Source organism: Pongo pygmaeus, chromosome 8, assembly GCF_028885625.2.
Source record: "Pongo pygmaeus isolate AG05252 chromosome 8, NHGRI_mPonPyg2-v2.0_pri, whole genome shotgun sequence".
In the NCBI taxonomy this organism is placed as follows: Eukaryota; Metazoa; Chordata; class Mammalia; order Primates; family Hominidae; genus Pongo; species Pongo pygmaeus.
In genome coordinates, this window is record NC_072381.2 from 109,622,292 (window position 1) to 109,648,960 (window position 26,669).

Here is a 26,669-nt window from a genome sequence, read left to right on the forward strand (position 1 = left end):
CCTCTTGGCCTAGGGGCCAGCTCTATTCATTTCACCCTTGTTATTTTGCAAAGCAAATGAGCAGTCAAGCACCCTTGGGAAAGAGACTCTGGGGAAAGAGGGCAGGGTTGTCCTTAGTGGAAAGGCCGAAGTGCCCTAGAGGACTCAAAATCCTCTATTTAAAATACAATCTCTTTCTTTAAAACCCAAAAGCTTCCTGTTAGTTCCAGCTCCTATATTTCTCAGCTCACATCAGCTCTGTGAAATAAGGTCTTAGGCTGGAATCCACCCTACAGCCAGGTTTCAAAGGCCCTTTCTGGAACTCTGCAGGCAGCACACAAGTTGCCTGAAAGACAGGGTAGAAATGTTCTGTTTTGTTATTTTTTAAAGTTTCCTGAAAGTGTAAGAATAAAAAGGGAGTGAAAGCTTCTGCTTTGTCAATAGGAAATCCACTCCTCTGTCCCCAACTCTGCCCTGGGAGCCTCACAGATTTCCTGAAGTTAAAAACAAACACTGTGACCATTTCTACTCCTTGCAAGATTTAGTTCTTCCTTTAATATAAATAAGGCAGCATGAAACACCAAGAGCCCCACTGCTTTCTGCTTTAGAAGCAGCTTTGGTGCAGAAGATTCCCGTTTCCCCACCGAGTTCTGTTGTCTCTGTACACACAAGAAGCCAGAAGATACTTTTTTTTCAGTGCACTTTCTCCTGGAAGCAAAGGAGAAGCTGTGGGAGATCCAGGCATGGTTTTGGCTTCTGGAGGCTGTTTTTTGGTTATTGGGGTCTCTTCAAAGCAAAACGGGATCAGGATGAAGAGGGGTAAAGGCATGGGCCATAAATAAATATGGAAATTTGCCCCAATTCTACAAATGCATCTGATGGAATGAGGAGGGTCAGGCTGTGCGGGATTGGGGGTAGCTCCAGAGGCTGCTGTTAGGGACACACTTGAGCTGGTTCATTCCCTGGAGTGCCCCGCAGCTGGGTGTAGGAAGAGGCAGGCCCAAGCACATGTTCAGTCTAATTCCAGCTCACACTGGAAGGCTTCCTATAGGTTTGGTTGCCCTGATCACAGCCAAGCTGCCCCACCAGGAATTAACCCTGGTGGGCAAGGGGTCCATCTTCTCAAGCTTTCTGAGGCTGGTTGATAGCACTCCTGGGGATGGGGGAAGGATCTCCTTCCTTCAGTTTGTGGGGGAACTGGGCACCCCTGTCGAGTTGGTTATGCTCTCTGGAAGGCATGGCCAGCTTAAACCCTGGAGGGAGAACACAGGTATATTCTTGACTCCCTGGCCCCCTGCAAGGGTAACTGAAGTGATGATGAGATAGGAAATCTCAAAGGGCCAGTGAAGCCACAGGTGGAAAAGAGGCTTCCTGATCCCCCTGAACCAGACCTGGAGACGGAGCCCAGCTCCAACCACAGAGCTTCTGCCAGGCTCTTTGGGTCTGGGTCATCTGTGTGGTCAGCAGTGCCTACACAGAAGGGCTAGGTTCTGTGCAGTGAGGGAGCCCCACTGGAGTGAGGAACTAGGGGCTCAGAGCCTACAGATTGGAGCTAGGTTTCCATAGTTCTTGCTTCCATGCACACTCTGCCCTAGGATTGGGACCCTGAGGACAACCTGGGGCTATGACATCCCTGGCCCCTGATCTCTGCAACTTTCTCTGAACTGGGCCAGACTGCAAGCCCGACCCCACCACCCCGGGTAGCATTTTTGAGCACCTCATCGAAGGAGTCCACTGCCTTAAGTAGAGACTTCGCTGCAGGATGCAGGGCCAGAAGAGGTTGAGAGGCTTGGCTCTGCACACAGCCTCTGGGAGTGCCATGACCTCGGGCGCCTTGCGGTTGCCAATGAAGAAGTGATAGAGTTTCTTTTCCAGCTGTCCTTTGCCACAGTCACCCCGTGTGTCTCTTTCTCCAGGTCAGCTTCCACCTTTAGCATCTGTCCTCCCCCTACCACAATGATAGTCAGAAAGACCAGCTTTGGAGAGAATAAAGAGAGGTGGGGGGCCGCTGAGCTGGCACCCAGTGTGGCAAATGACACCCACCACGCTCAGGACCCAGTATGTTGGGGAAAGGACAGCAGAAGGGGGTGCACCTGAGTGAGAAGTGTAGGGTGCACCTGAGTGAGAAGTGTAGCTGAAAAAGTGGCTAACTGTGTTTCTCTATGCCACCAAGTACCCATTTCTGTGTGACAGAGACGTTAGTCACTCGGGCCTCGAATTTATACAAGGTCTTTTCTCCAAATAGTATAAAAAAGTGGCAGCCATGGTGGGACCACTATTGTGCAGGATGTGGATCAAAGTTGGACATTCCCACATCTGTGCCTGTTAGTGCTTTGGCTGCAGATGGTCAGGCCAGGAGCTCCTGGGAATAGGGGTGCTGGGTCTTAACACGGTTCCCTGTCAGCATTCTTGTAGATCCTCTGCTCATATTCAAGTACAGACTGGATCTGGGATTCAAAAAGAATTACACCCAATCCAACATTTGCATTGTCTCTAACTCAGGGTCCACAGCGTGTTCTGCCACCATCTTGGCCATTCGTGGTGATCCAGAAGTAAACTGCAAGGGATCAGTCCCTAAACCCAAATAACAGCTTTACCAGCAGATCCCAATGGTATGAAGCAAACCAGCCTCCCGTTGAAATTCTGTTTCCTCTGCACTGTAGGGCTTGGCTTCCTGGCAGGCTGAGCACGGCTCCCACGAAAGCCCACCTTGTCCCCAGAACAGGGCTGGCAGATGCCACCAGGGGTGTGAACGTGCGGGGTGCCCTCATCCTAGCTCGAGGATCCCACATGCTCTACAAGACGTCAGCTTTTTGGGGTAGGCTGGTGTGGTCTGAGGGGACATGTAGGGAATACTCGCTAATGAGCGCTGGGGCATTCTTGAGCATCTCATAGAAGGAGTCCAGTGTCTTACGGTAAAGGCTTCGCTGCAGGACGAAGGGCCGGAAGAGGTTGAGGGGCTCGGCCCTAAGCACGGCCTCCGGGAGTCCCATGGCCTCAGGCACCTTGCGGTTGCCGATGAAGAAGTGGTGGAGCTTCTTCTCAAGCAAGCTCTTCTCCAGGAAGCACAGCAACTCGTGCAGACGAGCGTCCAGCTGCCCCGCCTTCCAGTCGGCGGCCTGCCGGAGGAGTAGGAGGTGCAGCAGGGCCGTCTTCAGGTGGTAGCTGCTGAGCCCGCTGGGGCCGGTCAGGCGGCTCTGCTTGGAGAGCAAGAAGGAGGCTATCTGCAGGCAGCTGAGATGGCAGGCGCCCTCGGGCAGCGCCTTTAGTGTCGTCCTGAGGAAGTGTCGCTCGTAGACAGCAAAGGACAGGAGCCAGTCTGTGCTGGAGGCTGGGGTGCCCTCAGAGGGCTCCCTGGGAAGGTGGGAGACAAAGTACAGATCTGAGTCATCACACTGGATCACAGGAATCAGGTTGAAGGGCATGAACTTCCCCGAACGGAACTTGATCTTCAGCGACCCTGGGCTGTCCAGCTGGCCAAAGGCCAGGTCGAACTCGTACTTGTGGGCGATGCCGTGCCAGGCTCTGGTGAGGGCCGTCTGGAACCACTTCATGACCTGCATCGTGTCCAGGTACAGGGAATCTGTGGCACACAGCAGGTTCTCCATGTCGCCGCAGGGAGGCGCCATGCTGTTCCTGCCGTGCAGGAGACACAGCATGTCTTCCCCAAGCTTGGTCTTGCCGCAGATGCAGCTCAGTGTGTCCCCATCGGCGCGGACCACCTTGATCTGGCCGTAGCCCTGGCGATCCAAGGGCACTGAGCGGCCGGAGCACCAGAGCTCTGGGTGGAAGCGGTAGGGCTCGGGGGGTGTGAAGGGCACGAAAAGGTGGCACAGCAGCGGCCTGTCCACCTGCCAGTTCTCGTACATGCTGTCCACGCCAATGAAGTCCTCCACCTCCATGTCGGTGTCCCGGTTGCAGAGGCTCCTCAGGGCTTCCAGCAAGTCATCCACGAAGCCTTCCAGGAACTCCCGGGTACGGGCTGCATCGGCCGTGGCCCCCCGGATGCAGCGCTCATAAAAGTGGCCAAGCGTGGCCTTGTTGGGCAGGGTGAGGCCCTGCAAGGGGGCGCCCCCCAGCCCAGGCAGCTCATCCTCCTCACCGCCCAGGCACTCAGGTGAGGGCCCCTCCTGGTGGTCCTGCCGCCACACCTCGATCATCAGGAAGAGGATCATGCAGAGGGTGCTCCAGAGGTCCCAGGCCACGCGTGTCTCGTTCTGCTGCCTGCTCTCCTCCGCCACCTGCTCCAGTGCCTCCTTCTCGGCCGCCAGCCGAGCCACCTCCTCCTCCAGGCGCAGCTGCTCCAGCTGCAGCTTCTCCTGGTGTGCCTGCATCTTGCGGATGATCTCCTCCTCGTTCTCGGGGACCGTAGCGTTCTCCCGCGGGAACAGCAGCGGGTGGTTGATGATGGCCGTCACCACCACCAGACACACGCGGAAGAGCCCCATGGCCATGGTTGGAGCTTTCCTGGGAACAGAGAGAGACAGATGGTCACACCAAGCTTCCCTCAATGCCACTTCGTCCCTGGACCCCGCACCAACCTCAGCCCCTCAGGGCTGGTTAAAGTCTTAGTTCTCCCACCCAACCCATCGAGAGCTCCCTGCGGCTGCCTCAGGAGCTTCAGTCTAGCCATGGAAGAGCCCCAAAGGCCTACCCTGGGGGGAACATCTGTCTTTGTCCCACCCAGACATTCCTGGATGGCAGCAGCACCCCACTGTCCCTAACCCTTTTCTCCTACCAGTCCTTGTGGCCAGGGCGAGGTTATACCCACCTCCAAGCTCCTGGGGTGGGCTCAAAACCCAGGCCCAAGCCAATCAGGCATTCTGCTGCCCAGCTACAGCTAGAGCCATTGGTTCTAGGATGAGCGTTTGATCCAATTCGGGCCAATGAGAGACAGATGTAGGGTGTGTTGGGCCCAATGGGAAGAAAGACTCATCCTGTTGCTAGTTTGGTTGCTAGGTTGCTGAGGGAACAGGATTATACCTGCAGTGGGCTCTCGGGAAGGGAGCCTGCCTGAGAAAGACACCAACATAGAGGAAAGCAGAACCCCCTCTCCCCACACTCAGCTCTGCTTGAAGGCATTGCTGTCTGAGCTCTTTAGTCATACAAGTCAATAAAGAAATCCCTTTGAAGTCAGTTTGAGTGGCCTTTCCACCACTTGAAATCAAAATAGTCCTGAATAAAATATCCCCTTCTCTCCCAAGTGAATGTCATCTTCCTGTAATACAGTGAAGCCTAGTGGTTAAGGGAGAAAGGGCTAGGTTCCAAACCAGCACCGTCAACTGAAAAGCTGTGTGACCCTGGGCATGTTAACACACCTCTCTGAGCCCTGGTTGCCTTCCTGCACAAGGAGAAAGCAACAGTATCTCACAGGGTCATGGTATTGATAGATGCAATGATCCCTGCAAACTGCATGGCCCAGTGACCAGTGCGCAGCACATATTCACTGAACAATAACTGTTTCAGAAGTAGATTTGAGCCCTTATCCTCCTCTTCCGTAAACGTCTCCTTCTGACCTGGAAGACCTTACCCCAAATTCAGACACACTCTCCTGGCTTTTGTCTTTCCCCAGGACAATCTTGATGATGACCAGAGAGCAAAGAGTCACTAGTTTCTTCTCACCAGGCATCCGAACTTTAAATCTAACTTCTTAATTGTGAAAGGAGGCACTCTGTTCCCCTAGGATAAGTGGATTTTTAAGCCTCAAGTGACTTTTGGAGAAAGGCTAATCCCTACAATCTTTGCAATTCGAAGTGTGATTCATGGACCAGCAGCTGCAGTATCTCCTGGGAGCTTGTTAGAAATGCAGAATCTCGGCCCCACCCACACCTACTGAATCGGAATCCACATTTTAATACCATCCATATAAAAATCTGAGAGGCACTGTCTTACGCAGCAAGCCTTACTTACACCCTCTCCTCTCCTCAGCAGGAACCCTGGGACTTAACAATTTGCTATTTCCACACTTGAACTACCCCCCTCCTTGCTTGGGACCTCGATGAAGGAAGCAAATGGCCAAATGCAAATCAGTTGAGGTCCTGAGATTGTTGAGAGCACAGGGCTCCTCCTACCACCCCCTAGTGCACACCAACACTGGCTGATAGGAGCTACTATGCCAGCCTGAGCTGGCACAAATTCCCTTTGGCTTGAGCGCCTGACCTGGAATTTGCACAATGAAATTCTTGTCCTAATGGTGCCTAGGAACAGGGATTTGTCCCCAGGTAAAGATACCTCTGCAGGTTGTCCCTGGCAAATGGCAGGATGGAGATGGACTGAGTTGGCTGCTGATCACGCCTAGACAAACTTGCTGCTCAGATGTGACTCAGACAGTTCCATCCCATACACAGCTGGACAGGTCTGCAGGAACCAAAAGGGTTGGGGAGTGGAGAAGGTCCGACCTCCACCCTGAGGATTCTCAGTGTGGGCCTCAGAGGTGAGCTCTGAAGCACTTACAGGTTTCCACTGGAGGAGCAAAGCGGGGACAGGATAAAGTGGAAGAAGTCACACTGCAAGGTGGGTGGGGTAAGGAAAAAGTGCAGGGGGCAGCAAGCCAGCTTTCCTTCCCCAAGCCAAGGAGCAGCTTGCTGGATAATGACAGAAACAGGTCAGCCTGGTTTCTACATTAGAGAAACATCAACGGAAAGTTTTGCCAGGGAGGGTCCAAGGCATGACTAACTGCGAGGCTGGGTGATTAACATGGGTGAGAATGTTAACATAGGCCGGGCGCGGTGGCTCACGCCTGTAATCCCAGCACTTTGGGAGGCCAAGGTGGGTGGATCACGAGGTCAGGAGTTCAAGAGAATGTTAACATAAAGGAGGAGAGTACTCATAGCAGAATATCAGACAGCAGCCAGTTAGGAGATAATTTGGGGGGTTTTAGGGTCCTTCAAGGCGCCTGGATCACAGGCAGCCGCCTTTGGACACAGTGGGCCTTGACCAGTCACAGTAATAGCCCGGACAACCATCTACTCAGGTTCCTTGTCAACTCAGTGCAGGATGCCGTGAACAGGGGAGTGGGGCCATGGCCAAGCCCTATGGCTGGGAACCCTCCCTGTGTCTACACCACACTTGACGGTGCTACTTGCTACATCCTCATTCCTGCCAGAGGAGGAGGAGCTGTAAGAGCCTCCTTGTACTGGCACAGGCAAGGTTCAGAACTCCAAACCAACTGAAGGGACCAACTGTGTGTGCAAGAGGAAAAGAGGATAGACTCGAGAGGAGACAGACTGGGTCAGAACCCAGTATGTGCACCTACTGGAAGTGACTTCGGAGAAATCAACTTCTCAGAACCTCAGTTTCTTCATCTGTAAAATGAGAATAATCATATCTGCTGTTATAAAGCTTGAACAAGATAATGCATGTAAAGCACTCAGCAACGTGCTTGCTCCTGAGCAAGTTTTGTTATAAAAGGAACTGCGATGGGATGGAAATACACAGATGACCCCACCTGGTGGGGTTCAGGGTGGAGTGCGCCGCAGACGCCCCTACAAGGAACTCTGGCAGGATGTAGGCAGCGCATAGTAGCACTGATAATTGTAGGATTACAGACAAGACTCAACAGAAGCACCAGAGAAACAGGGCACCAGCCCGGGGAAGGACTGCAAGGAAAGGGGGCCTGGGTTGTAGACGCAGCAGACCTGTGTTCTAACTTTGAGTGACTGTGGGTGGATCGCACAGCTTCTGAGCTCTCACGCTTTCCCTGTGAGGAGGAATTAATAACACTCACTCCTTCACAGGGATGTTGGGATGGGTGAGTGAGATCATACACCTTGGGTGCTTAGCACCATGCCTGGCACAGGGCAGGCTCCTCTCCTTAGCATCTACAGGCTTCTGCTTTCTCACCTGCTGAGCACAGCAGCCCTGCCTGAGCCCCAGGCATGGGGAGTAAACACACGCTCGAAAGTGCTCTGAAAGCACAAGATGTTCCACTGCTATTTCTCTTCCTTGGCACACCCCTGAGTCCGCCCTGGCCCCCAGCAAAGGGGAGAAGGCTCCAGAGCCTGGGATCCTCCTGCAGGTCAGGGGTTCCCTCTGACTCACTTTCTCACGTAATCCATCTCCCCGCTTCCCTGGATTGGATCCCAGCTGTCATTTGGCTCCTTGTTAAACTCTGCACAGGCTGGCTCTGTCTGCAGCACCCTATGGGATAGGACAGCCCGAGGCAGATAATAGGGCTGTGGCCGCTCAGGGCCTACTAGATGGGGCTCAGTTTGAAGCCTCTGGTACTTCCCCTTCCCAAACCCAGTCATAGGAGACACTGCCCTGGGGACCCCAGGGGTCAGAAGAATGTCCTGCAGGCCAAGAGGATTCCAAAATAAACCTTAAAAACTAGTTCATGCCATGATGGGAAGGAGGAGCCGACAAACCCCATTATACCCTTCTCCCTCTGGAATTCAGGCACAACTGAACAGCATTAACATTAAAACAGAGATCCTAGGAGTGACAAAACAGACTCTGTAGCAATAAGATACCTAATTTCAACCCAATATAGCATCACGAGATAGCAGGCCCTGAAAGAAATCAAAGTATTTTACCTCAAAATATATTTCTTTGACATATTTTGAAATGGCCCTGCAAAGCTGCCTATTGTCGGGAAAATCTACATTCTGTACAGAATCTCCTTCCCTTTCCAGGTCTCTCCTGATCCAGGAGAGATGAACTAAGAGTCTGATCTACATTCTGTACAGAATTTCCTTCCCTTTCCAGGCCTCTGCCTGATCCAGGAGAGATGAACTAAGGGTCTGGCACCTTTTTAGGTTTGACAGACACTTACCACCTCCTTTCTCTGAAACTCGCTTCCTGGGACTTCATCTACATAGTAAGAACCATGGTCTCCATACCCCTTATCCCAGACACTCCTTTCTACTGATTCCAGGTCTTTAGATAATAACTTAACTCGTTCAACCAATTGCCAGTCAGAAAATCTTTGAATCCACCTATGACCAGGAAGCCACTCCTTGCCCTCACTTCAAGTTGTCCCATCTTTCCACACCAAACTAACATATTCCTTACACATGCATTGATGGATGTCTGCCCGTAACTTCTGTTTTTTTTTTTGTTGTTGTTGTTTTGAGACAAAGTCTCACTCTGTCGCCTGGGCTAGAGTGCAGTGGAGGGATCTCAGCTTACTGCAACCTCTGCCTCCCAGGTTCAAGCAATTCTCCTGCCTCAGCCTCCTGAGTAGCTGGGACTACAGGCATGCCCCACCATGCCTGGCTAATTTTTATATTTCCAGTAGAGACAGGTTTTCACCATGTTGGCCAGGCTGGTCTTGAACTCCTGACCTCAAGTGATCTACCTGGGATCACAAGTGCTGGGATTACAGGTGTGAGCACCTGGCCTGCCTGTAACTTCTGTCCCCCTAAAATGTGTAACATCAAGCTATAACCCAACTGTCTGGGGCACATGTTTTCAGGATCTCTTGGGACTGTGCCTCAGGCCTTGGTCATTCAGATGGGTTCAGAATAAATCCCTTCAAATATTGTATAGAGTTGACTTGTCCACAAAAGGGAAGGAAGCAGGGCATTCTGACATTCTGAGACAGTACAGGTAGTGAGGAGCCTCTCACAAATCATGCATATGTGTATATATGTGTATGTACTTGCACATACCAGCACATGCCTCCCCAAAGAGTCCCCTACTCCCAATTCCAAGGATGTCCACCTCTGCCTTGGCCCAAAGTTCTCACCTCTACCAGCCTCCCACACCTGTGGTCTGAGACATCAGCTGGTGGGTTTGGCTTTGAGAATAAACCTGGCTCACTTGGCGGGCTTTTTTCTGTCTGCTTGCCAGGAAGCCTGCTGAATTCCTCTCCACCTCCGCCTTTGTCCACAGAGAGGGGCGGCCCATGCAGTTCACAGCTAAACTTAGCCTGGCAATGCTGGAGTCACGGGGTGACAGGGGCTGAGGGAAGACGGAAGCTTCTGGGTGGCCCGGACAGAGGGCTGCAGGTGGCTGGCCAGGACCAGTGGTTTACTCAGACCCTTACTGTGAGGCTGGCCAGAAGCCAAGACCCTGGGGGAAATCCAAGGCTTCCTTCCTTCACTGGGGCCCCTCACTCCTGGGTCCCCCAGAGCCTGCAGCACTCCCCACCATAGCTTAATCCAATGAACACCACAAAGCATTGCCTAACACCCATAGCTCTCCCATTTCTCAAGCCCTCACTAGGATGTGCTGGGCACTGCACACACTGACCACTGTAACTTTCTGCTTTTTTTAACCACTGTAACTTTCTAAGAGGTGGGTGCCATCCCTGTTTTGCAGATGGGTTAACCAAAGCCCAAGAGACTGTCATTTTCTAGCCACAGGACTAGAAAAGCCATAGCTGGGCTGAGATTCAAGCTCATTCTGTCTGTCTCTGCCAGCAAAGCTCAAGTTTTTCCACTGTGCTACATGTACGGAGCACATACTGAGCTCGAGGAACATGCTGGATGCTTCAGGGCCTGCAGTGATGAGTATGGCCTAACCCCTGGTAGCAAAAGCATTACAATCCACGCAGGAAGGTAGACAGCCACTACGTATGGAGTCCCCAGACAGAATGAGATGTGGGGCATAAAAGGCACGTGCGCTACAGGCTGCAAAATGCAGAGGAGGGAGGGAGCTTCCTTCCTGTTCTCTGAGGGCCTCTCCTTGTCTGGAGCTCTCCCTGCCCTCACCTGTTGGGGAGATGTCGGTGTGCAACCCCTTGGCTCCAACTTCACCTCCTCCTCTCCTTCCAGACAGAATTCCTACAACCAACCAGGAACAGTAGGAGCCTGTGTCCGGCCCCACAACCTGTTCATCACACCGCTTTTGCCCCACTGCCCATCTACTCCCACTGAGGGTTGACGGACCACAGCCTTAAGCAGCAGCGGTGCCCAGGACCCATTTCTTGGCCACCTGGTATTCCCTCTGGGACAGTGGTTCTCAACGTGCTTAGCAGCAACAGTGCCACCTGGCAACTTGTTAGAAATGCAAATTTTCACAGGCAACCTGAAACCCGCTGATCAGAAATTCCAGGGCTGGGCCCAGTATCTGTGTTTTAACAAGCCCTCTAGGTCATTCTAATGCTCGCTCATGTCTGAGAACCATCCCTTCCCAAACCAGGCGTCCTCTGGGTAGGAGGGTGGGGCTCCTGCAGTGTCACAGCAGCCCACATCCTGGAAATTGCCAAGGGCTTGCCCAGCACACAGCCTGGCAGATGCAATTAGCTCTGCTAATTACAACAGCAAAAGAAGGCCTGGCCCTGGCGTCACGTTCAGAGCCAAAAGGAGTAGCTGATAGGTTTCCTTTATGAAATGGAATAAAGGACTGGCTGATGGCAGGGGAGGGCGCTTTTAGCCCAGGCCTTGGGGGTGACTTGGGTCCCTTTCACTCTCTAGGTTCTGGGTCCTCCAAGAAAGAAGGAGCCGGCCGGGCGCTGTGGCTCACGCCTGTAATCCCAGCACTTTGGGAGGCCGAGGCGGGCGAATCATGAGGTCTGGAGATCGAAACCACAGTGAAACCTCATCACTACTAAAAGTACAAAAAATTAGCTGGGCGCAGTGGCAGGCACCTGTAGTCCCAGCTACTCAGGAGGCTGAGGCAGGAGAATGGTGTGAACCCGGGAGGCGGCGCTTGCAGTGAGCCGAGATTGCGCCACTGCACTCCAGCCTGGGCGACAGTGAGACTCCATCTCAAAAAAAAAAAAAAAAAAGAAAGAAAGACAAGGGAGGCCAAACTGCCGTGAATTTGGGCTGAACTCCTTCTGTATCCTGGCCTTGTGCTGCAGTTTCTCAGCCCCAGCTTATGAGGTACACAGTTGTTGGGGGGGAAATCAAGCCAAACATTTAAGAAAGTCAGAATATAGAGTTGAATTTAGGTTTCTTTATTTTACAGAGGTAGAAACCGAGGCCTCAAGAGGAGACATGCTAGGCCTGGAGGGTGGGTGGAGTGGAAGAAGCAGGCTGGGTATCATCCCGTGGACCCTCCCAGGGGGCACCTGGCAGTGATTCCAGCACAGAACAGGGGAAGGGTGGTGAAAGGTAAAGATGTTTACATGACCAGCCATTTAGGAAGCAGGTACCCGATACCAGGCAGGATGCTAAGTACTCTGCACATGTTTTGTCATTTAATTGTCACAACCTCATTTAGGTACTTGCATTAAAACTCTTACAGATGAAGAGACTGATGTTCTGGGAAGGTCACTGGGTGGCCTCTAGGATTCCTAAGTCTGCAGTGCATGACTGAATGTGAGCAGCACCTAGGCTGAGTCTGCCCCTCCCTCTGGTCTCCTTCCATCCCCTCAAGGGACTGATGGAAAACTGAGTGGGTCCTGCCTCTTCCCCTGCCTGGGGGCACTTCTGCAGCATCATTGTCAGTGGTGACCACCAAAACTATCCAGGTTGGCTGTCTCCTGAGCTTCCCAGGCCTCAGAAAAACAGGACTATGAGAAAGGAGCATGAGTTCTATCTTGAGTCTTGGTTTTAGAGTTTGGAACCCATGGGCGGGTGGTCTGAGCCATCGTGAAACCCTCCTCCCATGGCCCAGCCTACTCGTCTCACCCTCGATTCCATGCTTCTCTCTAGCAGGGCTCACGCCCCACGCTGCAGTGACACCAGCTTCCCATAGCACAAGGCCAGCTCAGGGCCCTTCTCCAGGCGCCTGCCCCTGGATCTGGCCTATCTCGCCCTTCCTGGAACTCCTGCAGGTCAGGCCACCTTCCTGCTCTTTACTGTGTCACCCACCGGTCCCTGCCTTCCTACCTACAGTTCCAGCATGGTCAAGAAGCTGAATGTTCTCCTGCAGCCCCCGGGGTACCACGCACTGGGCTGGGCACACTGCAGGCTCCCAACATGTAAGTAGAAGTTGACTTATCGCACATTGGGAGGAGGTGGCTGGAGGCAGATAGAGCTGTGGGAGTGACATGTCTACACCAACTCCCTCCTTGTTGCCTAACTCAGGACAGAGGACACAGCACAAATGGCTCAGTAACACTGGCTCTGAATGTGTCACTGCTCAGCCTGATTGGCTCCCATCCTTCCAGGACAGTGGGACAGGAGAAGGGCTTTGCCCCAGCAAGTGCAAGGCCTCAGAGCTGCTCCCACCAGGGCATCTCTGGCTGGGTCCCTCTTCACTTGCACTCCAAGTGGGGACAGGAAAGGGAATATAGGGGGGCAGTTGAGCAGACTGGGGCCGGAGGCTGGGCCCTGGAAGGGGAGGCAGGGACAGGCAAAGAAAGGAAGTGAGGAAAGAGGAAGGAAGAGGACCAACAAAAAGATCATTGAGAAAGTAGGTGGAAAGGGTGCGTTTGCGGCTCTGGGCTTGCCGCACTTCCTCTTCTCGGCATCCTTGCAGCCCTGACCCCGTCCAGTCACCTGCCCCTCTCCCACTGGGCAGGACCATCATGTTGGCCAGCCCACCTTCCCCAGACCTGCCACTCTGTGGCCACTGGGCTCCTTCCCTTCCTCTCTCCATACACCTGTCTCGAGGACCCGGATTGTAAAATCAAGTGTCTGGGAGGGCCAGCCCGCAGGGAAGATGAATGAGGCTGCAGTGGACAGCTGAGAGGAGGGGACACTGGTCAACTGGATGGCACATGCTTCATCTGAAGGGGCGAGTCCCCACGCCACACATTCTGTGCACCCGGAATGACAAGATCTTTTTTTCCCAAAGAAAAGCCACTCATCTGGACTTTGTCAAAATCCCCCCCATTTTTAAATGTTAGCTGCTATTTCAAAAATTCTTTAAAAACCATGTGAGCAACACTGGGTGCAGTGGCTCACACCTGTAATTCCCAGCACTTTGGAAGGCTGAGGCAGATGGATCGCCTGAGCTCAGGAGCTCGAGACCAGCCTTGGCAACATGGCGAAGCCCCGTCTCTACCAAAAATATAAAAAAATTACCTGGGCGTGGTGGCGCACGCCTGTGGTCCCAGCTGCTCAGGAGGCTTAGGTGAGAGGATCGCTTGAGCACGGGAGGCGGAGGTCACAGGGAGCTGAAATGGTGCCACTGCACTCCAACTTGGGTGACACAGTGAGACCCCGTCTTGAAAAGAAAAGAAAATGAAATAAAATATGTTAGTGGCCACCCAGAGCCAGTGGGCTGTGGTCTATAACCCCCCATGAAGCGTTCCTCAAGGTAACCCCTAACCCGGGACTCTCCTTACTCCTACCCCATCAGCAACTACTCAGCAAACCCACTATTTCCTCTGAGTCCATGACTCCCTGAAATACCGGCTCCACCTTTCTCCCCAAACCCAGGCCTGATTACTCCCATGTCTCCTCATTGGCCCCAGCAGCCATACTCGGAATAATCCTAACCAGCACTTATGAGGGCTGACTCTGTGCCAGGCCTTGTAGGAGCTTAGTGTAAATGCCAGAGCAGATTTTCTTCCTTCCCCACGGGCTCTGCAAGAACTAGAAGAAAAGAGAGAAGAGGCTTTGTTGGGTTGATGTCCTGGTGACTTTTTTTAAGTCCCTCCCCTCTTCCTAGAGTGGGCCTTGAGGACACTTAATGCTTTGGGTGGGGGGAATCGGGCACCCCGAGTCCAGCCAGCGTGTGCACATGTGGACAGCAGAGGCTCGCCTAAGCAAAAAGGCCTCATGGTGCCACGCTAAGAAGTGCTTGGTATTAGAGTAAGGCCTGTGGGCCCCAGGAGCCCCGACTGTCCCTCCCTAACCCAGGGGAGAGCCCAGACTGACTGAGTGGGATGCTGGGCTCAGAATCACCCAGGGGTCAGTCTGGACTCTGGTGAGGTGGGGCAGCAGGACAGACAGCAGAGAGGGGAGAGCTCCACCCCAGTGCCCACCTGAGGTGGCCCTACCACCGAGCTGGTGCGGAAGTACACACGGGGCAGGAGCTGCCTTTTTTGCTCCAGCAAGCCTCTGTTGTCTGCACGTGGACACGCTAGCCGGACTCACAGGAGGTGCTGCTCACACCCATCCAAAGCATTAAGTGCTCTCAAGGCCCACTCTCGGAAGAGGGAGCGGTTTCAAAAAGTCACCAGAATGCCAACTCTGTTCTCAGGACTGGGTCATGGGGGTGGTCTGCCAGCCAGCAGAGACACAGGAAGGACAGAGGGCTGGACTCTGCCAACTCTGGGTAGGTGAGCCACATCCTTCCTGTTCCCGCTCCTCCGCCGGCTGATGCACGTCCCTTGGCGAGCAGATGGAGAAGGCAGGGAAGCCATCCTCTCCCAGGAAGGACAGAGTGTCCCTCCGTCCAGCCACTCTGCCTGCCTCCTCCAGCAGGACATCATAGAAATCACAGCATCTTGGGACAGACAGACAAAGGCCTGATCTCTACGGCTGGGTTGTGGAGAGGACAGTGAGAAGAGACTACAAGGAGTAAAACAGTAGCAGAGACAAGGAGGGGGCTCCCCTGCAACCCCTGAGCTCTGGCCCACACCTCCTTGTCTCCCACCCGTTCCCTCCAGGGCATCTCAGATCCATTCAACTGTGTAGGTTGAATGGCAGCCCTCAAAATATACATCCTCGCGCTAATCCCCAGCCCCTATGAATGTGACCTAAAAGGGTCTTTGCAGATGTGATTAAATTAAAGAACTTGAGATGAGATCATCCTGGATTACCCGGGTGGGCCTTAAATCCAATGACAAGTATCCTTATGAAGTGACAGGAAAGAGAGAGACAGAGGAGAGGTGAGGGGAGACGGAGGCCAGGATGGGAGTGACACTGCCACAGCTGAGGGTCATCTGGGCCAACAGGAGCTGGAAGAGGCAAAGAGGGACTCTCCTCTAGAGTATTTGGAGGGAGTGTGGCCCTGATACCTTGATCCTGGTCTCCAGAACTGCGAAAATAAATGCCTGCTGTCTTAAGCCCTCCCGGAGTGTGGCAACTTGTTATGGCCACCCCAGGAGACTACTGCAGTCTCAAAGCGCGATGCACCCTCCTCTCTCCCAGCCAGCTCCCCTCACTGACCTTCCTCTTTGTTGGGGTATCTCTAGTCTCCCCAGCCACCTCTGACCTGGCCTTTGCTCTGCACCAAAGCCCGGGGATTCCACGTGAGATGGAATCTCTCTCACGTGCTGGCCAGTGTAGGCCTTTGGGGTCAGCTCATCTGAGCTCTCTCTAACACCCCAAAACCCCCAGTTAGCTCCCCAACCCTGCATGTCTCCCCTCCCCATTTCAAGGGAGTCTTGTTTCCACGGGACACAAGTCAGCGCTTTAAGAATGTTCAAGGCCTGGCCCAACCAGCCTCAGAGGACCTCTTGGTTCCCTCTTTGCCTGGCCCGGCCACTTCAGATCATCTTCTGTCCCCCAGATGCCTCCTGCACCTCCCCACCATTCCTGGAAACATCCATGCTTCACCTCTCTGCTGGCCAAAACCCTACCCAACTGACCTCACAGCAAGCCCATTTCAGACTCCACTTCCAAGGAGCCTTCCAGGATCCCAAGACAAATCCCACTTTCTTCCAAGGGATAGAAGAACAGGGGAGGGAGAGGGACATACGAATTCGGCCCCACTGAGTGCACCAGGCACCTCATGTAGGTCAGGTGGCTCTGTAGATGCACCGGCACACAGCAGGCACCCAACCGAGGCTGGTCCCATGTGTCTATATCCTTGAGTTATTGCATTTAGCCCATGCAGCAACCCCGGGGGAGGGGGCCATCAGCCTCACGTCCCCGGCAGGAGCCCAAGGTGCTGAGAGGTGAGGCAACGTGCCCAAGGTCACACAACAGCCTGGCTCCAGGCCCCGTGTCACCCTGGTGTGCCCAACAGTTGCCCCTTTGTCTTGCCCCATCACCTTCCTCACTGTGAGCTCCTCCAGGGCAAGGGCAGGGTCCTGTTTGTCTTTGCATTCCCCAGAGCAACTGGCATAGACCTGCGCTCCATGCTAAGGACACACACTATCCTGGCCCACAGCTCACACCACGCACTGGAGGCACCACTTTCACTAGAAAGTTCCCCACAAATGTCCACCACTTGCAGGAAGGATGACTCTCCCACAGCCAGCCTGCGGGGGAAGGTCTCCCTCGGCCTCCAGGATTCCCACCTCCGGTTTCTATGTGTGAATCACAGTCACAGCAATGTGCCCTCACCACTTCCCGTTGTCCTACATTGGCTTGGTCTGGGCTCATATTCCTCCGAATTTGCCCTAGCCCTGTGGCCGCATCTCACTCACAAGGGTGCTGGTTTGGAGAGAACATGAATACCCACCTTGGGGCAGGACATGCCAGAGTTCCCAAGAGCCATCCCCTTTCTCTCTCTCCACCCCATGATCTGCACACCCCCTGCCTCCAAGCAGAGCCACAAACATTCAGGCAAAACCACACTTTCTCAGTGGGGCAGGGAGGGGAGGCTGCGCGCGCGTAGACGCAGGCTCCACACAACAGCAGACACACTGACTCAATGGAAAGGGGAAGGGACTGGAACAGAACCCGGAGTAAACAAGGAAGTAACAAGGAAACAGAGTAAACAAGGAAAACAAGGAGGGAACAAAGCCCTCCCTTGGCCACTCCCCACCCCCTTCCACTTTCCCCCTTTCACTGAGAAACTAGGATGGATGGAATTAAATAAAGGGCCAGCACCCAGCAGCCACCTTCCGTTTGACCCCTGGATGGGAACAAAGACAGCCCAGCTTAGAAAGACACCCTGCCCCTAGATGGGGGAGGATGAACCCCCCAAGGCCTTGTCCACGACCTCGGAAAGGCTTGTTCCCCACCTTAGCCTCCCCACCCCACTGGTCTCTTACCCACGTCCTGGCTTCCTGAGATTCTGGGCCCCACACAGCGAAAGAAATCCCAGACTGTTCTTCTACCCGAGTGCCCTGCGGCTTAGGCGGTACCTGACACAAAGCCTGGGCCCCAGCTGGGCTGGGGAGAGCGGGGAGGGGAGACGAAGGGAAGCGCTGTGGGCCTCCTGCACGCATGCACACACACACACACACACACACACACACACACACACATACATACACACATGCACGCACACACACACTCTCCCTGCAAAGATCTAAAAACCCCTTTCATCTCAATAAAGGGGAACAGTAACAGACACAAAGACAAAGGGGAGGCCAACCCAGCTGTAAAAAAATTAAGAGGTCTTTGCTTGTGCTCTGCTGCAAGGATCTGGGCTGAACAATAGAGCCGGGCCTCTGCCAGCCCTCCCACACCAGTTAGTCAGAGCAAACCAGTCCTCCTCCTCTCTGGAGAGCAGAGGGCTCACATGGTAAGGCTAGGAACAGTTAGCAAAATTGCTCCCAGAATTACCTATGACTACTCAGAGTCACACTCTCTACAGATTGCACAAAACAACCCTACTATGACATCATTTTCTAGTCACAGGGACGGAGCAATAAGGTGTGATGCGGGTGCTCCACCGAGGCTGTGCTGGCACCCAGTAGATGTCCAAATAATGCCTGCTGAATGCATGGACCCATGACTCATATGTGTGTCAGTCAGACTGAGGTGGGCAGCAAGCAGCCACTGATAGTGTCAAGTTCACATGGGCTCATTTCTACTCCTATGGTCACCGAGAAAGAAACAGCCCAAAGCTCGTCAGCTAAGAAGAGCTTAACAGTTTGCAGAGGCTTAGAGAACCATTGCTAAGGAGTCAAACTCTGGAATCAGAAGGCCTGGGTTTGAATCTTGGCTCTACCACTTGCTATGGCAATAGTGTCCAATTTATGGCCTTGTGGACCATCTCACAGTCACTCGGCAGTGCTTGGTAAATGATACTGCTGTTGGCACTAGTACTGGTGCTGTGGTCAGGTCTCCTTTTTGATTTGTTAAATCGTCATGGTTGCATGTTAAGGAGTCCTCTGGGAAGAAGTGGGTGAACAACATCCCTGCAGCTCCTCCAGAAGTCTGGGGAGTATGACTAAGTTGTCTCCTCCACCTCCTTGTCTTCTTCTAAAGGCCCCAGGGGCTGACACAGAGGAAGAGGAGGAAGTTTGGAGACCTAGGAAGGTCAGCAGCACCCTCCCTTGCTCCCTCCAATCTGGCATCATTGACACTGACAGCTCTTCCATTAGGTTCTGAGTACCCAGCATTGGAAGAGGGTAGTTGCTATAATAAATGCTTGCTGAATACATGAATGGAGTTAGGATTGGGAAAAGAACCTCACTGCCTTTACTCCCAGGAGCAGGAATCTGAAATTCCTGGAGTGAAGTGGGAAGCTCTGGATAAAGTAACTTCTATGTTCTTTCTTCCTGGGAGGCACGCTGCAGTCAGAAAAGCAAAGTGCTAACAGTGTAAGTGCCTTGGAAAATCCCTTCCAGCAAAATCCCTTCCAGACGTAGCCCTGGAGACAGAGATGGTTGCAGCCCCGTTTGGTCTGGACTGGCCTTCATCTAACTGCAGGCAGACTCACTGCCAACGTTTAGAAAATGGCCCAGGAATGAACCCTGACACGTTTTCTGACCCTCAGCTGCCTTGCCGTGGACACCTCCCTTCTTGCTCAAGCTTCTTGTAGAAATGGACGATAAACAGGATTACAGGGTAAGAGAAGGAGCAGAGAAGTAATTCTTCTTTCAGGAAAAAACTGGACAAGCCTCAGGGCCCTGACACACCATGGGAGGGTTGAATAAATTACAACTACTGCATCCCATTTATTGAGGCTTAAGCATTGTGCAATAATGCTTTACATGTATCATTCTCACATCAAACCTCTGAGGCAGGCACTTATCTCCATTTTACAGATAAGGCAACTGACGCACAGAGGTGAGGCCACTCACCTACATCGTAGAGCCAGGATCTGAATCCAAACCTATCTGACTTTCAAGCCTATAATCTTCCCATGAAGCCACGAGCTGTGCTGCTCAGTGATCTGGTATCTGTGAAACATTAGACATGTACCTATGGACTTTCCTCACGCGGACTGTTTAGGGAAGGGTAGGTGACAATCTAGATGAAATGTGGGCATGAAGCAGGGAGTAAAACCTAATGAACTTATGAGACTCCTTCTACCAAGATTCTGTGAGTGTGGCCTGGGCTATTTGAGATAAAAGGAATGGAAAGCCTTCTCTGTAAAAAAGGGAGTGAGGGCTCTCTTGACACTGGCAGGTAGGCATGTGTTGGGGTGAAATGTCAGGAAGTGGCATGGGTACATTAGGGACATTTTGGGGCAGCACACAGGGGTAGGACCCAGGCAGCCCCCGCTCTCCTACCCTCCAGCCCAGGCATGCTGCACCCCTGCCTCCTTGGGAACTTTGGAACAAAGTCTCAGCAAACAAAGGACGCGTTCATAAACTTCAGGCGGGTCCCCTGACTGCTGCTAAGAGGCTATTGAAGCCGGCTCCCATGAGAACACTATGTTATGAGCACATGGTTTTGCACCAGCGGGCAGGGCCAAAATAATGACAACACCTTCCCTGCTGCTTTGATACAGGAGGAGGGGGCGAGAGTTGGGGGGACTCCTGCATCAGCTTCAGGGAAATGACCTAGAAGGGAGAGAAAGCAGTAGCAGCCCAGGGTCGCTTCCAAGCTGAGCCCCTCTTCCCAGGCAGTGAGTGTCCCACTGTGTTATGCACCTGGAAGTGAGTCATTTGATAATTATGGGGCTTTGTATTTTTCCTAGGGACTTCCAGCAGAGGACTGCAAAGTGCTCTGAATATTATCAGGAACTGGTTGTTACCGTGCCCATTAAACAGAAAAGAAAACAGTGCTGGAAGGGAAAGCCTTTCCTTCCTTTCATCCTCAGATAGCTCAGGCCACACTCACAGAATCTCTTGGCAGAAGGAGTCTCCAAAGTTTACTAGGTCTGCTAATATCAGAGTGAGTCATAGCAGGAAGGGACCAGAAGTCTCAGGTCTGGAGTTGGTGATCTGCTTGCTGTTTTCTCAGTATTGACACTTAAAACTTTGTAGGATTCTTTATTGCCATCTGTATGTTTTCTGGGCTACGGTGTCCAGGCAGACGCCTGAGGTGGCAGAAAGAGTCTAAGGCCCTGGGAGAGAGCAAATCTAAATTCGAATCTCTTCTCTGTTGTTTTCCGTTTGGGGCAAGTCCCTCTGAGTCTGTTCTTTCACCTGTAAAACTAGGATAACACCCACCTTGAAGGGCTGTTGTGAGGAGGAGAAAGAAATATGTGTAAACCCCTAGAACGGGGCTTTGCTCAGTAAATGAAGCCACTATTTTTTTTTTAATAAGGCCATTCTACTTATATGAACAATGTCACATCCATAACGGTGGATTCTGCAGATTAATGATACTCTAATTTTCATTTATAAACCTGAAAAAGCTAGGTGCATACAAGAATCAGGGCAATGACTTTAGCCACTGATATGCTGGACATCAGGAAAAGCACCTGAAGTTATGCCTAGTTGTACAAAACAAAAACTTTAATCAGGTGCCTTCAAGTGGAAGGACAAGGCGATTCCTGAAACCTCTATAGAGAGACCTACTATATCATCTAGTTTTTCATCTTTCTTCAGGGCATGGAGTCCTCCCTTTCCTGCCTCTTTCGTCTCCTGTGCTGACATTTGGCAGCCCTTGCTTAGGAGGAGCAGCAGGCATCACCTGATAAGATGTGGCGGAAACACAGGTCACCAAGTTGAGAGCATCAGAACTGCTGAGTGACCTCAGCCTTGTAAACAGTGCCATCCCAGGGACAAGGTGGACATCCATGGCTGCCCCCTCTGACTCCACTCTCAAATTAGCAAGTGTATCTCAAGCACATCCAACTGAAAGCATTCCATGAATTTAGTTTAACCCATCTAGAATTCCACAGGGAATGCTAAGTTGAGTGAGGTGAATTGTGAGACTGGATTCCTGTCTCCAGTTGGTCCTGCCTCTTGGGGCAGTGGATTCCATACACTCTTCCTCTCCACGTGCATTTCATCATAAGGCTCCATGAGGCCACTGAATCCCTGGAACAGGCCGTGCACAACATAGATGCACAATGGCTGCTTGATCAATGAAGCCCCTGTAATAAGGATGTGAGCATCCTATTTCTCACTCTCTTTTGTGGGGAGGCTGAAGAATAGAAAGTCACTTTTCTGATGTCCCCAACACTGCTCCAGCCTGCCCTTCCCCTAACCCTCCTTACAGATCTAGGCTGCAGGAGGCCCCCTAAGGAGTCCCATTCAGAGAACTGAAGGAGACTGCAGCTGTCAGCACTGGGCTCTCTGACCCAAGGCCTAAAGACCCACCACCAACTGACACAGCCCAGATCTGAGACTGCAGCACCTCCCTCTTCTCTTCACCCTGCCGCTAACTGGGCCCATCCTCTCCCCAGCCTCTGAGAAACACACCTGTGAACGTTACACCTTCTATGTCCCTTCCCTTCAATATGCGTCTCATACTTGAGGCCGATTTTTCACCTCACCGTCCGCCTTAGGGTGGAGGCGTTGCCCTGAGCAACAGTGATGTCACCTGCAGGGTGCTTCCGTTTCACTGATGTCATGGGGTGGGCCTAATGGATAGAGAGGGGATGTGCTCTCTGTGGGAAAACGTCACAGGTCCTAAACTGTTGAGGAGGGCTCTACAGGCCTCTGGGGCACTCCCAAATGACCCCTTTCCTCCCCCAGAAGAGCTCCTCACCCTTCCTTCCTCTCTGGATGCCTGTTAGAGCTCAGGCCTCAAATCTGACTTTCCCTCTGCCAGAGTCAGCCAAAAGATCAGGACAAGCAGCTCCAAACAAACTGCTGGAAAGAGCACTGAGGATAGATGTCCTCCCCATCTAGGACAGTCTAGGTCCCTACAGCCTTGTCCTTCGTCCAGACCTCAGAGGAGGGAGCAGTGACCTGATGGGGAAGTTGGGGCCCAAGTCGGCAGAGAAAGTAGGCCTCCAACTGACCTCTGCTGTCCTGAAGAGCGCACACTGGCCAGGTTTCCAGTCTGCGCCAGGCACGGTGCTCAGTGCCTTCTGTGCATCGTCTGGGTCAACCCTCCCCACAGCCCTGAGGGTCATCCCCATTTTACTGATGATGTTACTGAGGCTTGAAGAATCAAGGCACCTGCCCAAGTACTGAGAACGCCCAACCACTGAGTGGTGGAGCCAGGACTCAACTCAAGTCTGCCCCACTTCAAAGCCCGTGCAGTCACACCTCCTTGGCTCTGGGCACCTGGAGATGCAGCTCACTAAAGATGAGCCATGAAGGGCCTGGACAGAGACCAGAAAGAGCCCTTTAAATCCAAAGAGGCCAGCTGAGCAGGGCAGGTTGCCTGAGGCAGCCGAAGCAGGCACTGCTTTAGGAATGCTTCACCTCCTGGCCTACGCGGGGGATGTAACAACTGGCCAGCCTTAGCCCAGCCTCCAGGCTGATTAGAGACCATGTGTCTTTGCTCTATGCTTGGCTTTCTATTGATCCATCCAGGTTACCGGATCATCCTCTTGATTTGCATATAGCACTTACTCTCATGGCCTGGCCCTACAACCCTGAGATTGTACAGTCGTTACCGAATTTACGCAAATGCAAATCTATGTCTCTGGGAGCTAATGCTTGCAAAGCACTAAACAAATAGGTAAATAAAATAAAAAATTACTACATTATGAGAGAGGAAAGGGAGAAATGCTACCAGGATTTCTCAGGGAAATACTGCCCTTGAGGCACTGGCCAAGGAGATGCCCACAGCCAGGCTGACCTGAGTATCCCGTCTACCTGGCAGCTATCTTTCTGCTGGTGAGAGGGCTGCAGAGGTAGACAAAGCCCTGCACTATTGGACATCACTGTCCCCCACCCCCACCCCATGCTCCTCCTGCCTGGTTCTGACTCCAGCTTTGATAAGCGCAGTCCACCTTCTGGTCTTTGGTTTCCCATATGGCTTGTCTAGGACGCAGGGAAGAGACGACATTCAGTCTGTGTGATGTTTGCAAAGTCTCCCTGCAAATTAATAAACCAGCATTCTGATTCATACACCCTCTTCTGGGAGCTTTCTCAGGGTGAATCAGTAGCTTGAGTCCAAACCACTCTGAAAATTATGGAAATCGGGTTTCTGAGTGGGCATAGCTAAGAGCCATCCCCTGGGACAGGTGACATGATCCAGGTAAACACCACCCTCTGAGCAATCTGCTGGGCACCAGCTGGCCCCTCCCAGGAGGCATCTTGACTTCCTCACTGATGAGAAGCCTATTTTGTTTAAAGTGCCTATCGACAGTACACAGTGAAATGCTCGGTTCTAGCTAATTAAGCGCTCAGCTGTACAGTGTGGAAACTAAGAGATCATGTGTATGGAACTGTGAAATGGATTTTCAGGAAGGGTTCTTGGACGAACTTGAGAAGGGCATTTGTGGGTGAACAGGACTTCAACAAGGAAGCAAGAGACCACAGATGGGGATTAGGGGTTTGGAAGGTCAGGACAGTTGTCTCATCTCCTTCCACTCGCTCTCTGCCTAGGTCAGGACCCTTTGTGCAGCCACCGCCGTTTCCCTCTGAGCCACACCTGGGGGCACTTACTCATCACCCTCATGCCAGGCCCCAAACTGGATCTGCCACCTCACACCGCCCAGAGATTAAGGGAAGTCACTTGATTCTTGGGCCAGGCTCCCCATCAGCCATCAAGGCCCGGCTTTCCTCTTTCTTTCCTCCTCTTCCTCCCGCCAGATGAATTTCCCCTCTTCCTCCATCTGGACTGAGAACGGGTATTTCCTCTTTTGACAAAGAAAGAAAAAGGCAACTGTTCTTCCCCCTTTCCCACGAGGGTTCCCAATTAAACTAGCTTTTTAAGCTTAAGTTGCTTCTCGGTCTATGAATGCCCAGTGATTAAGACTCACCTTCCAGGCTCCAGAACACTTAACATCCCTGTGCCTCAGTTTCCTCATCTGTAAAATGGAGTTAACAGTAACTAACTCATACGGCTAGTGTGAGGATTAAATGAGTTAATACAGGCTAAGTACTTTTGGGGAAAAAAAAAAAGCCTGGCAAATGTTAAGCCCTCAATAGTGTTTGTTTATCAGGGCTGCTGTGTGAATGGTGGACCAGGCAGTGTACTGCTCAAGGCACCTGGCTGAGGGGTGAGGATAAATCCAGCTCACATGCCACTTACCCAGCTACATGGCTTGGCTATGTCCACTCAAGTAAGGCCAGTATTTCTAAGAGGCATCAAATCCCATCCTCTTGCCAAGACAGAGCACCTTATTCTAATTCATGCAAAGGACTGAATAGGCTAGCAGCAGCCCTGGAGGTTATCATGAACAGTTCTCAGCATCCTCGTGGCTCTGTACACCTCCCCAGCAAGGCTGGGTGAGAGAAGGGTCCAGGATGGCCTGGTGTCATCCCTAATAAAGTCCTGCTTCTCAGCTCCTAGAACACTTGGAGCACCCGTCCCTTCCAAGCAGATTCTCCATTAAAGCCCCACAGGCTGCCGTGCCACCTCAACCCTACTGGGGCGGACTCTCAATTCCAAACATGGAACCTGAGTCTTGGACCTGAAAGCACCTTCTCCTGCCCAGTTATTTTTTTTCTGGGCGGGCGGGGGGGGGGGGGCAGCGGCGCATTGGGGGGTAGGTTGAAGACAGGGTCTCAACTCTGTTACTCGGATGGAGTGCAGTGGCACTATCCTAGCTCCAACCAAGTGATCCCAGCTCTAAGCCTCGAACTCCTGGGCTCAGGCAATCCTCCCACCTCAGCCTCCCAAAGCGCTGGGAAGATAAGCACGAGCCACCCAGCCCAGCCTCTCTCGTAACTGTTGATGGCCACCTGTCCCTGCTGACAGCTGTGAAAGGAAAATACAACCTCAGGACCCCAAGCTCAGGATGCCAAAGGGAAAAGTTAAGCTTGGGAACTCAGTCATGCAAAAAACAAAACCGAAAACAAAACTGCATTCCCCTTGTTGCCAAACAGATAGCTATAATTTCACATGCTGACTTTATCTTACGTAAAATGTAGATTTACTGAGCATGAGAAGAATGCACCCAGGGAGAGCAGAGGGTCAGTATAACTACTTCATGGTTACCCACAAGTGGAGAAAATCTGAAGGCAGAATGGCCCGGAGCAGCAGCAACATACAGGGAATTAGCAAACAATGAAAGCCACTTAGGCACGTGGGCTAGAGGGAGGACTCAAAAACACAGCCTATTCTGTTTTCATAAGGAGGAAAGACAGCAATCTACTTTTCTGATACTCTATTTTCAGGGCTAACCTGGGCCTAACACTGCACCAACCACAGATGAACTTTAGCTGGCAGTCAGATAGACTCGATTTGTAAAAGGCCAGAGCCCTGGGTCATATCCAAAAAAAGAACAAGAAAATAGACCGCGACCCCGATTTAGACCCAAAAGACCAGAGTCCAGATTGCGACCAATATCTGGTACTCCACTATTTGTGAAATGAGACCAGTATCTGGTACTCTACTAGTTGTGAAAGGGTGCTTTTCTCATACCAGCAGAGGGGCAAAAGGCAAAATGAGGCCCCTGCCTGGTTCCGTAAAATATTTTACCTTCTTGGTCGGCGGCTTTTTTTTTTTTTTTTTTTTTTTTTAAGAGAAAGCGTTTTGGATGGGGAGTCCCGCCCCGGAACTCCTTGAGTCTTCACCTGGCGGCCAGAATGGCAAAGTCACAGGGATGGGGTTGAGGGTGGGGTTAGGGGTGAAGGGGCAGAGAGTTATTTGCAGCCCAAGAGCAAGTCTGCACAGCATGAGGTCTGGTCCACTAATAGTCCCGAAAGAGGAAGCGGCAGGGACTTTATCCGGCCTGAAGCAGCCCCATAACTTCACTACCATGAACCGAGAAAAAACAAACTTCACGCCTATTCCTCCCTTACAGGAAGGGAGGGAAGGGGAAGGGGAAAAGGGGGCAGCAAATGAGCAGGGCGAACCGGCTTTTCTTTCTGC

General features: G+C 52.3%; 1 protein-coding gene across 1 annotated transcript; it reads right to left on the reverse strand.

Moving 5' to 3' along the window:
• Positions 1–508: 508 nt before the first annotated feature.
• ITPRIP (inositol 1,4,5-trisphosphate receptor interacting protein) lies at positions 509–24,636 on the reverse strand. Its single transcript, XM_063670237.1, is given in 3 exon segments — positions 509–2,805; positions 2,808–4,446; positions 24,613–24,636. Coding segments are annotated over 2 exon segments (1,647 nt in total). The 5' UTR covers positions 4,434–4,446; positions 24,613–24,636; the 3' UTR covers positions 509–2,784.
• Between the last annotated feature and the right edge of the window lie 2,033 nt (positions 24,637–26,669).